This window comes from Notamacropus eugenii, chromosome 5 (assembly GCF_028372415.1).
Source record: "Notamacropus eugenii isolate mMacEug1 chromosome 5, mMacEug1.pri_v2, whole genome shotgun sequence".
Classification (NCBI taxonomy): domain Eukaryota; kingdom Metazoa; phylum Chordata; class Mammalia; order Diprotodontia; family Macropodidae; genus Notamacropus; species Notamacropus eugenii.
This window is the reverse complement of record NC_092876.1, coordinates 55,409,906-55,423,277: the sequence shown is the minus strand read 5'-3', so window position 1 is coordinate 55,423,277 and position 13,372 is coordinate 55,409,906. Positions and strand designations below refer to the sequence as shown.

The window sequence follows — 13,372 nt, the reverse complement described above, 5'->3', positions numbered from 1 at the left end:
AGTTTCCTCGGTGCCTGGTGCCCCGTCTGGCACGGTGGGCCGTTTTAGAATTTATAATTTGAATACTTTTTTGAATTTAATTAAATTGGCACCTGTCTCTGGTTATACGCTGGAAGGGTAAAAGGGAGCGGAGTAGAGGTCGAAATAGTTGAGATACGAGTCCATAACTCATCTGTACTCCTCCAGCCTTGGCTCGGCCCCGGTGTCATGGCAGCTCCCAGATGTGGCCTCCACGTGACTCCCTGGCCCTCGTTCCTCTAAATTCCCCAGGGTTCGTGAGGGTCGAGGTTGGGACACGGCGCATGCGTTCTATCTGCTTGCCCGCCCGTCGGAACGACCGCGGCGCATGCGCCGGAAGCGGCGGCCGTGGGAAACACTGCGAGGTCGGTTCCGCCCGGCTCCAACATGGCGGCGCCCTTTGTCTGCTCTGAGGTGCCGTCCCCGGCCTTCGTCCGGCAGTGATGCGCCTCCCTCGGCGGCGGGGTCCGGGACATGGCAGGTGAGGAGCATGGAGCCTAGGGAGGGAAGACAGCCGCGCCTGTTGATAGGGGCCTGAGAAGTCGGCGGGGGAGGGGCAGGAAGGGGGGGTAGTTGTGTGTGGGGAAAGGGGGGACCCCCCCCGAAGTGGGAGGGGGGAGGGGCAGTTTCCCGAGGGGAGGGGGCGGACTGGAGGAGAGCGTTCGGAGGGGGCGGGGGAGGAAGGGAGGCAGCGCGCGTGCGCGCGTGGCGCTCCCGGCTGGGGGCCGCGGCGGGATTGGGGGGAGAAGGCCTCGGGCTGCGCTGTGTGGGGCTGGACGGCAGCCATGTGCACGGGCCGCCTGCTGGGGCTGGGGCAGGGGCAGGGGCGAGCCTGCCGGGAGCGCTGTCCCCCACGGCCCCTCCGTCGGCGCTGAGCCGAGATGCGTGACCCCTCTTCGCCCTCACCCTGGGCAGGGCCAGGTCCGGCTCCCTGCGTTCGGCCGTCTGACCGTCAGAACGCCCCCTGGGTGCAGGGCGGGGTGGGGGTGGGGTGCGGTCCGGCCCCCACCCCCAGCCGTGTGACCTTGGGCAAGTCGCCAAACTTCTGGGTCCCCTCCCCCCACTTCCCAGGGTGCGAGTTAGCGCGCCGGCCTGGCCCACCTTGGGCGCCTCTTACCAGCGCTGGCACTTAGTGGGTGCTTTGGCAATGCCCCTGGCTCGTAGAACCCGAGCTCCTCGAGGGTTCGGGCTCTGGTTTGGCCTCTCTTGGTACCGCGTAGCTTAGCTCTGGGTGCGGTGCTTAATAAATGCCCCTGGATGGACCCCAAGATGACATCAGCCGTGGGGTGGAGGGGCTGGTGCCCGGGCTGTGGGTGAAGTCTAAGACTGAGAGTCCTGGCCTCGAGGGTCTTTCATTCATTCCATCAAGCGAGGGTTTCCAGAGCCGGGCAGCCGCTTGTGGACCAGGACAGAGTGTGGACGGAGCAGTAGGACAGGACGTACTTTTCTTGGAGCACCTGGCTTAGATTTCTCCTTAGCCCCCCACCACATTTTGTCTTGAATTATACATATCAGTCAGCAAACATTTATTAAGCGCTTACTGTGTCCCAGGTATCCTGCCAAGGACCCAGGAAGTCCATTTGGGAGGTGGTTGTGGGGAGTTAGCATCTGCCATGCCCTTAGTTGAGAGAAGAGGAGATGGTGGTTATACATGTTCAATAAATTGGGAAGGGTATCCACAAAGATGAATTTCTCTATCTCCTTTAAGTCTTTTCCAGTTTGCATTCATTACAAATATCCCAGTGTGTGGTGATTGGGACATGGTGAGATGGGAGACCCAAGAAAGGGAGAGAGAAGGAAAAAAAATTTAAATGATCATGTGAAAGTGAGTAAAATGATTTGATTTTAAAGAATGCTGAAAGCAGCTGGGTGGTTCAGTGGAGAGCGCTGGGCCTAGAGTCAGAAACATATGAGTGGAAATATGGCCACAGGTAGTCACTAGCTGTGTTATCTGAGGCAAGTTACTTCCCCCGTTTGCCTCAGTTTATTCAGCTGTAAAATGGAATAATATTGGTATATACCTCCCAGGTTTATTGTAAAGATCAAGTAAGACAGTAATTGTAAGTCTTTTAGCACAGTACTTGGCTGTATATATAGTAAATGCTATATAAATGTTAGCTATTATTAACTATTATTATACCCCAGTTTTCTAAGTTTTTTGAAAATAGGAAGGAACAACTTTCTGATGGTCCACCTAATGTCTTCTTCATTAGAAGACTGAGAAACTCTGCTTTAGAACTTGTCTTCTTAGCTAGGATTAGCTGGCCCCCTTGCTCTTACTACAGAGAACATAGTAGATCCTCTTTCTATCAAACGCTCTTGCTCTTCCGGGTCAGGGTGGAGCTCTGTTGAGTTCTGGACCATTTGCAGGAAATCAGCCAAATGGATCATTCAGACACTGCTTTGTTCACTGGGCTCACCCAGGTTTTCTGCTGCTCTTTCTCTGTTGGAATTCCACATGAGGTGACACTCCCCATAGAGAACAAACATGATCCCCATGTGGTTGTGTATGGCAGGGTGACATTTTGCTGTGTCACGTGCATCTCACAATAGGGTGCAGACCCCAACCTTAAGAGAAAAACAAAAAATGAGATCTCCAGGGATATGTGTTCTGTGTGTGAAATGTGATCACAGGGAAAGATCATCATCTGCTTCCTTTCTTGGCTTAAAACAAGGCAACTGTTTTAAAAGTAGAGGTCAGAGATGATGACCGCCTAGCTAAGTGGTTTCACCACTGACAGTGGACTGCTGTAAATGAAGGTCACTCAACTCCTCAGCCAGCCACCAAAGGAAGAGAGGTCTAAGCAAAGGTGAGATATGGACCCTGCTCTCACCAAACTTAGAGCCCCACATTCACTGAGAGTTTGTGCTGGAGATTTCTGTCAGGGTAGGGGTACCCTGTTCTAGAAGAGACTACAGCCCCCTTATTGGAAGGGGACCACTTTCAGAATTGTTGCGGCTAAAAAATCTCTTGTGACCAGTCTCTTGCCAGGCAGTAGGGATACAAAAATGAGGGAGACAGCACCTGTCCTCAAAGGATTTCCAAGCAGTGAAAGGGACGCGGGAGAACATTCTAAGCATAGGGCGTTTGGAAGTGGCAGATAGAAGGACAAGGCTAGCTTGGTCAAAGTATATAGATTGCATGGGGGGCAGGGGAGAATTTGTATAATGGAATTAAGCAAAAGAGACTTGTATTTTAGCCCAAAGGCTCTGGAGCTTCTTGAGCAGGAGAGTGACATGTTGAGACTCATGCATTAGGGTTACAGTTTTGTATCTGCATGAGGGTGAGTTGGTGAAAGGAGATGTTGGATGCAGGTATGGAATGCAGTGAAGAGGCAGGAGGTGATGAGAGCCAGGACTAAGGTGGTTGTGCGAGATCTGAGGAAGGCCTGCCCGCTGCTGGGGGGCCTTTCTAAACTTCAGGATGGACCCACAGGCCTTCCCTGCACTTCTTATATAGAGATTTTCCAACAGGATATGCCTGAACTTTTTGTGGTCTTCTGCAGCCTTCAAGAACCCAAGGTTACCCGTGTTGAGATGTTGGAAGAGGACTTGAGTGGAAGGGATTGGCACTTGGTTAGTAGAGGAGCAGGGAGGGTTTTTTAATGTGTGGGACTTGAGTTCTGATGTAAACAGGAGAAATTTGGCTTGGGAGATTGGAGGGGTCTAGTTTCATCCATAAAGGGCAATTTTGTAGGAGAGAGAAGACGGGTGAATATGAAAGCAAGAAGGCAGGCTTGACTGATTTGTTAGAACACAATGTGTTGATTAGCTATAGGCAGTTTTTTTTGTTCATAAAATCACTTGGAAAAAAAGTTTGTTTACTAAATATGTTAGGTTGGCTGACAGATTAAGACCTTGTAGGATTTTTCTTGCTGCCTTTTTTTTTTTTTTAAACATCCACTGCTGGTTTAAACAATTTACTTCCCTGTATGAGAGTGTTAGATGCTAGATCTTGAGGCTTTTTCCTTAAGGTATTTGAGTTTCATCAGTCAGTATACCCAGTTAGTAAGATGCTTTGTATTGTAACAGTCAAAAGTTCTTGTCATTTATCTGCATTTGTTGATATAACTTAGACGATTCTTAGACAGTTAAAGGGGAGACAGAGAGAAACAGAGAGAGAGAGAGAGAGGAAGAAAGAAAGAAGGGGAGGAAATCAGCATAACTAATCAATACATTGAAAAAGTCTGGAAATATGTGTTATGTGCAACACCCATGGAGCTCCCAGCCCCTTGAAAGTCTGGAGTTGGAAGTCTCCTCTCATCCCTGTCCCCTCAAGCCCTCCTTGATCTTTATAATGTTGTTACACTCACTTTTGATTTTTGGGGCTGCGGTTCTTTCCATTTGTTGTGGTCACTGTGTATATTGTTTTCTTGGCTCTGCTTACTTTATTCTGCATCACTTCATGCAAGACTCTTGTTAATCGTTTTCAGTTGTGTCTGACTCTTCATGATCTTATTTGGGGTTTTCTTGGCAGAGATACTGGGGTGGTTTGCCTTTTCCTTCTCCAGCTCATTTTACAGATGAGGAAACTGAGGCAAACAGGGTAAAGTGACTTGCCCAAGGTCACACAACTACTAAGTGTCTGAGAACAAATTTGAACTGAGGAAGGTGAGTCTTCATGACTCCAGGACCCTACTCTGTCCATGGTGCCACTTAGCTGCCCCCAAGGAAGTCATTTGTAATGTTCCATTATGCACATTATAATTGTGACATTCCAATATGCACAGTAATATTCCATTACATTCATTCACCACAATTTGTTTACTCATTCACCAATCGATGGGCAGCTATTTTATTTCTAATTCTTGCCTATCACAGAAAGTGCAGTTGTAGATATTTTGGGGTATTTGGAAACTTTCTTCTCAGAAGTAGCTTCCTTGTGGATATAAACCCAGTAAGGGGATCTCTGGGTGAGATAGTATGGACATTTTAGTTACCTTGTTTGCCTAATTCCAAATTGCTTACCAAGATGATTGTGCCAATTCACAGCTTTACCAACAATGTATTAGTGTGCTTGTCATCTCACAATCCCTCCACTATTTACTCTTGCCATTTTTGTCATCTTTGCCAATTTGCAGAGGGTAAGGAAAAACCTCAGGGATGTTCTGATGTGTCTTTCTCTTATTAGTCATTTAGAGCATTTTTTTAAACGTGTGTTGTTCTTTTGAGAACTATGTGTTCATAACCTTTCATGGCTTATCTATTGGGGAATGGCTATTAGTTATATAACTATATATGGAAATTATATATTTATTAATTATTTCTATATCTTGGATACCAAACCCTTGGAGAAATTTTATACAAGTGTTTTTTTTTTTTACTAGTCAGTCGCTTCCCTTCTTATCATAGGTGCATTAATTTTGTTTATGCAGAAGCTTCATATAATAAGTTATCTATTTTATCTTTTGTAAAGCAAGCTATACTTTTATTTAGTTTCCAATTTTCCTAATGTGGCAACCATCAATTCTAAAGTTGGGAAATGGGGTATATTTCATTCTTGAGTTTTATAAGCTGTTGTCATGTGACTGACTCTGGTGTTAAGGGAAATGAGTTAATTAATGCTAGTTGTTAGAAAATTACTTTGTGAAATGGGTCAAGATTTGCCTACTTTTGACTCCCATCCATGAATTCTGGATCTTCTCTCTGGAGCAGGGCAGTCTAGGCCTTCTTCCTCTTCCATATGACAACCCTTTAGGTGTTAGAGCACAGCTTTCATGTATCCTCCCTTGATCTTTTCTTAAACCATCCCCAGGTCTAGCTTGTATAGACAATCTGGGAAAAGATGAAGGAGACTGGGGTAGTGGAAAAAGTGATAGACTTGAAAGAAGATTGGAGTTTACCCCCAGTACCTATTAATTGTGTGACCTTAGTCAAGTCACTTAAACTTGGCCTCAATTTCCTCATCTGTAAAATGAGAATCCTAAGAGCATGTGGTTGTTGTCAGGATCAAATAAGATAATGTATATGAAGTGTCTGCAAACCTTAAAGTGCCATATAAATGTACTGTTAGTGGAAAGAGCATCACATTACCATACTAGTTTTAGCGATGTCACTAAACAGTTCTGTGATCTTGGGCCAGTTACTTGGCCTCTGGGCCATAGTTTTCTCCTCTGTAAAATGAATCCTTGGTCCCTTAGGATTCTAGGCCCTTTCCCTCTATTTCTTTTCCCTCTCTAAAGAATTAATTGACATCAGATGAATGACATCTCTAGAATTCAAGAGCTGCTTCCTATGTTGTGGCAATGAAAGGTTTGTGGGGATTGAGTGTGGCAGATGCCTTCTAGGGTGTCAGCCCTCCAAGCATTCTTAACAGCCTCGTTTTTGGAACTTTTCTCAGCTGATCTCTTCTTTCCCCTTGAAAATAAGGATTCCTGACTCTTCCTGTTTTAATCCCAGAACATAAAGGCAGTTTAGTCCTTAGCAGAGGAAGTACCCTCAACTCCAGGTGGAAGCTTATCAGCACTTCCTCTGGGCCCCTCTGTCCAATTCATAATTTGCTATCTTTTACCAAACCTGAAAATATCTTTGCAGAGCTCCAAGGTATCTTTGTTAGATTTGAAAATATCCAACAAGGATATTTTGATTGCATATTCGGATCTCACATTTTTCATGCTATCCCTTTCCCCTCAAGCCCATGAACCATCTTTTAGTTTCCTGGTGAGCTTTTATGGCAGCTTGTAGCAAGTGAAAGTCACTTTTGAGTAAATACATATCAATTTTTTTCCCTCCATAATAGTAATGGATGTAGCTACAGCCAGAGAAAGTTGTTGGGATTGGATGAGAAGTCTTAGTCACGTGAAGTGTTAAGTAGGAACATCAATTTCTATGTCATTTTAAGACAAGAAAAAAATACTGGGTTTTTCTACATGGGAAAGGATTCTCCTCCAAAATTCATAAATGAACTATACTTGACTGTGCCTGAGAGCTTATATTAATTTTACTCAAATCAGTGAGTCATCTCAGAAAGTAAAGAGACTCTTCGTCAAACTTTTTCATTGTGAGAATTCTTTTGCCCAGAAACTTCTCTGTTCAGGGGCAGACAACTTATGTAGCCAGTAAAGTCATTTTATCAGTTTGTCAACACATTAAACAATTAAACAGCACATTTTGTCAGACCCTTTTGCCCTTGTGAATTAAAGGATTGGAAAATGAGACATTTTTTGTATCAAGGGCACAGCTTAATGGAACTTAGAAGACTTGTGTTCATATCTTGACTCTCATGGTGACTGTGTGACTGTAGGCAGGCTATTTCCTCTATGACCCTTAGTTCCTTTATCTGTAAAATGGGGACCGTAATACTCATACTACTTTCCTCAGGGTTTTTGTAAAGAATTTGCTTTGAAATTTTTAAAAAATTCTATATAAATGTGTGCACTCAATACCATATCTGCAGGGAAAGGAGTTTGCAGATTTGGACCCTGACTTATTTGTTCATGTGCTGTTAGTGATATGACACTGAAGCTCAGAGAGACTGGTTATCTGATTGTCTTAAGGTTGTGCAGCCATTAAGTGATGGAGCTGGGATTCAAACTCAGGTCTTAGAAATCTGGAGCCAGGGATTTTTTCGAATATCCTCAGTTTCCTTTAGATGAAATCAACCTTTATCCAGAGAATTTGTAAGCCAGTTTCAAAAACAGGTGTGAATATGTTGGGGTACAACAGGAATGATGCTATCAGTGGGGGAACTGAATCTGATGGAAAGTCACAACAAGTGAAGGAGTTCAGCAAAATGGCCATTAATGTGCCTTTAGAAAAAGGGGGATGTCTGGGAGATGAACTAATATTTTGCTTCTTATTTCCTGATTGACATTCAGCATTCATCTGGGAAAATTGGGGAATTGGAGAGGAGGAGCTTATGAAATGAAAATGTAATCCTGTGACCGTGTCCCCAGTATGTGAGATTGGACAGAATCATTAGGTTTCTAGCTGATTTCCCATTGACAAACATAATTACTTGTATCTAGAAATGTGAATTCTTCTCTGAAGTCAGTCTTGAAATCGTTTACCCCATTTGGCTTTCTAGAGATTCAGTCTACAGTCTTCTGTCAGCGTATAGCAGAGGGTACAGGATCTAGCCTTGGAATCCCAGCTCTGGTGCTTCCAGCTGCATGAACTTATGCAAGTCCTTTAACCTCTCTGAGTCTTGGTTTTCTCATCTGTTAATGGAGAATGATAATGCCCTAAACCCTCCTCACCTCCTAACTTTCTTAGCTGGAAATCTCAAAATCATCCTGGACTCCTCACTCTCTCACTGTGGCAGAATGAGCTATACATTGTAGGATAGTTCACTCCAAGGGGTGTTGTGATTGTTGTTTTATTAGAGGTGGCATTTTCTGAAATCACTTATATAAAAACAAAAGGCATTAAATAAAGTCATTTTTAAAGGGGAGGGGGACACAAATCCTCATCACCTACAATAGGAATGCTACCTGATTAGATCATTTACAGTGGCATTGTTTTTTTTTCAGCAAACTGCTTTTGAGATCATTTTTCTGAGTCAAACTTGAAAAACCATTTGAATCACCCCTCAAAAGTGCAGCAAAGCCCATGTTACACAGAGAAGTTACAGAGAGAGCATAACAGAACAGATCTTTTGGTTAAGGCACAATAATTATACCTACTCACTCCTATTTCTAGATGTTTTAAGGCTTAGAAAGCACTTTTCACTTCGTTAAGGAAGGTAGTGCAAGTATTAGTCAATGATCAAGTCAATAAATATTTATTAGACACCAACTATGTGCCAGGCCTCATGCTAAGCACTAGGGTTACAAAAAGATGCCAAACAAATCCCCATATTAGCCATGTTCTCCACCACTCCCCACAAAAAACCCCATTACTCTGAACCCATCATTTCTCTGTTAAAAGGTGGGCAGCATGTTTCATGGTGAGCTATCTGGAACTGTGACTGGCCATTGCATTGGTGGTATTACTAAGTGTTCAAATATGTTTGAGTTCTGTTTTGGTGTGTTTCGTTTGAGATATCTGTGGAGCATCGTGTTCCAGATGTCCAGTAGGTAGTTAATGATGAAACTAGAATGTGGAAGAGAAGGCTAGGGCTAGCTGTATAGATCTCTGTAGTGTTGATAGTTAAACCAGTAGGATCTGATGGAGTCACCAAGTAAGATGGTGTACTGAGAAAAGAGAAGAGGACCCAGGATAGAGGGTCCAGCCCTGCCCAGGTAGGGCCTTGACAAGGATGAAGATCTAGCAAAGGAGACTTACAATGGGACAGGCAAGAGAAGACCAGAGAGAGATGTAGTGTCATGAAAATCCAAAGAAGAGAGTGGTCAACAATATTAAATGATTAGAATGATGAGCACTGAGAAAATGCCATTAGGTGTGGCAATTAAGAGATGATTGGTAACTTTGGAAAGAGTGGTCTCAGTTGAATAATGATGCCAGATTTCAAAAGGTTTAGAAGAAAATAAGAAAAACAGGAAGTGGACTCAAGGAGTTTGTGTGAAATTTTCTTAGGATTCTTTGGGTTCTTCTTATTCATTATTTCTTATGGTGCAGCAATATTCAGTTACAAACATATTTGTTTTCTGTATTCCTTAATCAACAGACTTTCGAGATGCTCCATTAGATTGTGACCTCCTTGAGGGTAGGGACTACCTTTTGCCTTTATCTCATCTAAGCTCCAGTGCTTAGCCCAGTTCTCACATGTAGTAGGTGCTTCATAAATGCTTCTTGACTGACTACTTTTAAGAAAATAATTGAGAAGTTCAGTTTTTGCTGAGCTTGGTCTTGGGTTTTCAAATTTGCCCTCTTGTTTGTTAAACCTTGCCTTATCTAGGTTAGCAAATCTTCCACTTAATTCTTAGCTTGTTGAAGGAGGAGACAGCTGTGGCAGTCATTACTGCCTTAATCGTTGTCCATATGTGAGTCAGAATCCCTAAGACGTTATTTTGGGGGAAAATGCCTCTAAACACAAGATGCTGAAGGGTGACTTCCTGTTTATTTCTATTATGTCAATACCTCAAGCATCAATGCTTTCATCATCGTGGATCCTACCCCCACTGACCGTGCTACAACACTTTACTTTTTGAGAATTGTTGGAGGGGAGGGGGTTGGGGGGAGGGACTTGCAGAAATTCACCTAGCAGACAGCCTGGATGGACTTTGCTAGGTTGTTGCTTAAATGGCTAGCATTGGTTATTGGACCTGTGCTTAACACTTTTCCAACTTAATGGAATTGTACTCCACTAGAATAGCTCCTGAGAGCCTAGACTCAGCACCCTCCATTGTAAAGTGAACTGTACTGAATTATGTAATACCAGTGGATGCAGCTGCTTCTTCAACTCATAACCACCCCCACAAGTACATACTCTTTCTTTACAACTGAGAACTCAATCACTGAGTATCTATACTTAGTGTCTACCTTTAATAGCTGTTCACCTACCTGCATTTTTTCTTGCTCAGATTCTTCCAACAAAAAACTTAACTCTGTAAAGTTAGTTCTTCAGATAATTTCGCTGTTGTTAAGAAGCATCAACAGCTATGCTTTGGAGATCTTCCTGCAGTGAAAAGTGACTTCCACTAGTTACTTATTTTATGCTAATGGGATTTAGAAATAGAAGAGGCCTTAAAGATTAGTAGTCCAGTTCCATCATTCTACAGATGACACTCACTTTGGAGGCCCAAAGAAGTTGAGTGTCCTGTTAAAAAATCCCCAGGTCAGAGGTAGCAAGGCCAGGATTCAAATTCAGGTTTGAAAGATGAATTCATAAATTTAGAACTGGAAGGGAACTTGGAGGTCATCTAATCCAACCCATTCATTTTATTTTTTAAAATTAAAATTTTTTTTTTCAATCAATAAATCTCCTTTTTTTCCTTCTGTTTCCTCCCCCCCATTAACAGAACAAAAAACCCTGTTACAAACTTGTATCATCAAGCAAAACGAATTTCTTCATTGACTAAGAAATATATACATGTATATATACATGTATGTGTCTCATTCTGCCCTCTTAAATCATTCACCTCTATCAGGAGGTGGGGAGCGTGTTTCATCATGAGTCCTCTGGAAACATGGTTGGTCATTTTGATCAGAGTTCCAAGTCTTTCACTGTGTAAATTGTTCTGGTTCTGAACACGCTGCATCATCAGTTCATACAATTCTTCCCATAATTCTCTGAAATCATTCCCTTCATCCTTTCTTACAACACAATAATATTCATCACATTTGTGTACCATAACTTGTTCAGCCAGTCCCCAGCAGATAGAAATCTTCTCAGATTCCCATTCTTTGCTACCTCATAAAGAGCAATAAACATTTTTGTATATCCTTAGAATTTGTTTTGTTGAAGACTAATCCCCTACTTAATCTACCCTTCCTCTAATTCCTCCTTATCTTTCCCTGTTGTGTGAAATGTATTTTTGTTCTCAGTTGTGTATCCCTCCCTTGACCAGTCTGTATGGCAGTGAGGTTCAGCTGGCAGCCTTTCTGCCCTCACCCCCTTTTTTCTTGTTGTATAGACTTACATTTGCTCACCCTGATGATATGAGATAATATTCCATAACCTCCTTTTCACCTTCTCTGCTCTTTCCATTCTTCTTTTAATATCAAGATGAAACAGTACTGGACTTTTGGTCTAATTAGACTCCTTGTATGGCCCTTGATGGTAGGGCTCCTTGTGTACAGCTGTATCATCTCCTTATGTTAAAGTATAAGCAGTTTATCCTCATTTAGTCCCTTATGGTTTACCCTTTTATGCTTCTCTTAACTTGTATGTTTGAACTTCAGAGTTTCTATGAAGCTCTGATATTTTTATCTGAACGGCTTGGAGGTCTTCTGTTTCATCAAAAGTCTGTTTTGTTTTACCTATATGATTATACTCAGTTTTGCTGGGTAAATTATTTTTGCTGTAAACCTGTATCTTTTGCCTTCTAGAATCACTTTCTGCTTCTTCATAGTGGTGGCTACTAAACCGTGTGTGATTCTGACCAGGGTTTCTCAGTGTTTGAACTCTGTTTCTCGATGCTTGCAGTATTTTTTCTTTGACCTGGAAGCTCTGGCTATCATATTTCCATTTTGGGCTTCTTTCAGGAGGTGACTGATAAGAGTCTCTATTTCCACTTTGTCTTCTGATTCTGAGAGACATGAGTTGTTTTCTTTTAAGCTTTCTCGAAATATGATGCCTTGGCTTTTTTGGTTCTTTAGATCATGGAGTTCAGGTAGTCCGTTGATTCCTAAGTTTTATTCTCCTTGATCCATTTTCCAAGCCAGTCATTTTTGTTATGAGATACCTTACATTTTCTTCTATTTTTCCACTCTTTTAGCTTGGTTTTAATATTTTTTGTTGTCACATGGAATCATTGTCTTCCTTTGGTCCAATCCCATTTTTAGGGAGTTTGTTGCTTAGGCAAGGTTTTGTACAAAGTTATTAATTCCCTTTCTAATTCTTTCTTGCACAACTCATTTCTTTCATTTTTTTTCCCCTTGTGTTCTCATTTGATTTATTAAGATGCTTTTTAACTCTTATTTCATGTCTTCTAGGAATTCTAGTTGAATTTGTACCAGCACTGTGGTTTTCTTTGTAGCTTTGCTTCTAGATATTTTGGAGTCATTCTTGTTTTCTGAGTTTGTGTCTTGGGCATCCCTGTCACCATAAGAGTTTTCATATGGTAAGCTGCCCTTTTTTTTTAGTATGCTAATTTTTCCAGCTAACTTCTTATCTTTGAACTTTGTGTTAGGGCCAGGCTTAGCACACCTGAAGAGAAGGTCAGAGATGCTCCTACTGCTGCTTTCTTGGGTTTATTGAGTGTTGCGTTATTTCAGGTTCTTGGAGACAGCTCAGGTTGGGGACCTGCAAGCTATCAGTGCTTCAAAGTTGTCTAGTCACTGCCACAACCCCACCCCTACCCCTTCTGAGTCCTGCAAGTTCCTGACCTGGCTTTGGGTCTGAGCAGCAGGAGATTGCTACTGGCTGCCAGCCAGCTAGGAAACCCTAATGGTTTCGAGGGACAAAGTACAGAATCCCCTTTGGTCTGGGATTCCTGCCCTGGTTGTTCCTTTGCAGGCTTCAGACTGGATTAGACGTTGGGACTTAGAACCTTCTCTGTTCCTGGGCATTGAGCCACCTGATTGTTGCTTACTTCTGAACTTGTTCCTGTCTCCATACCCACTCCAAGGCCTGGGATAGTTCCCTGTGGCAGTGCTGTTACCTTGGCACACACATTCTCTTCTCTTTGTCCTGGTTTGGTGACAAAGCTTCCAAATGGCCCTTGGGACTTCCTTTTGCCCTGGTGCCCAGCCTCTCCCTTGCACTGGAGTGCTCTTACTCCCTCTACCAACCTGTGCTGGGAAAATGACTCTCTGGAATTTTTTTCTTGTATATTTCCATTAGACTTTA

At 42.9% G+C, this 13,372-nt stretch overlaps 1 protein-coding gene across 11 annotated transcripts in view; it reads left to right on the top strand.

Moving 5' to 3' along the window:
• The first annotated feature begins 313 nt into the window (after positions 1 to 313).
• ZBTB17 (zinc finger and BTB domain containing 17) overlaps positions 314 to 13,372 on the top strand; it is a 55,637-nt gene continuing 42,578 nt past the window's right edge. For 5 of the 11 annotated variants that reach the window (XR_011967028.1, XR_011967029.1, XM_072608986.1 and 2 more), the window contains exon 1: positions 340 to 499. Coding sequence is in view for 5 of the 11 variants with exons in the window: in XM_072608986.1 (XP_072465087.1) it covers positions 493 to 499 (7 nt within the window). In the remaining 6 variants the exon portion in view is untranslated. Of the gene's footprint in view, positions 500 to 13,372 lie in introns of all 11 variants that reach the window. The other 6 variants (XM_072608990.1, XM_072608985.1, XM_072608984.1 and 3 more) reach the window with 3 other exon arrangements.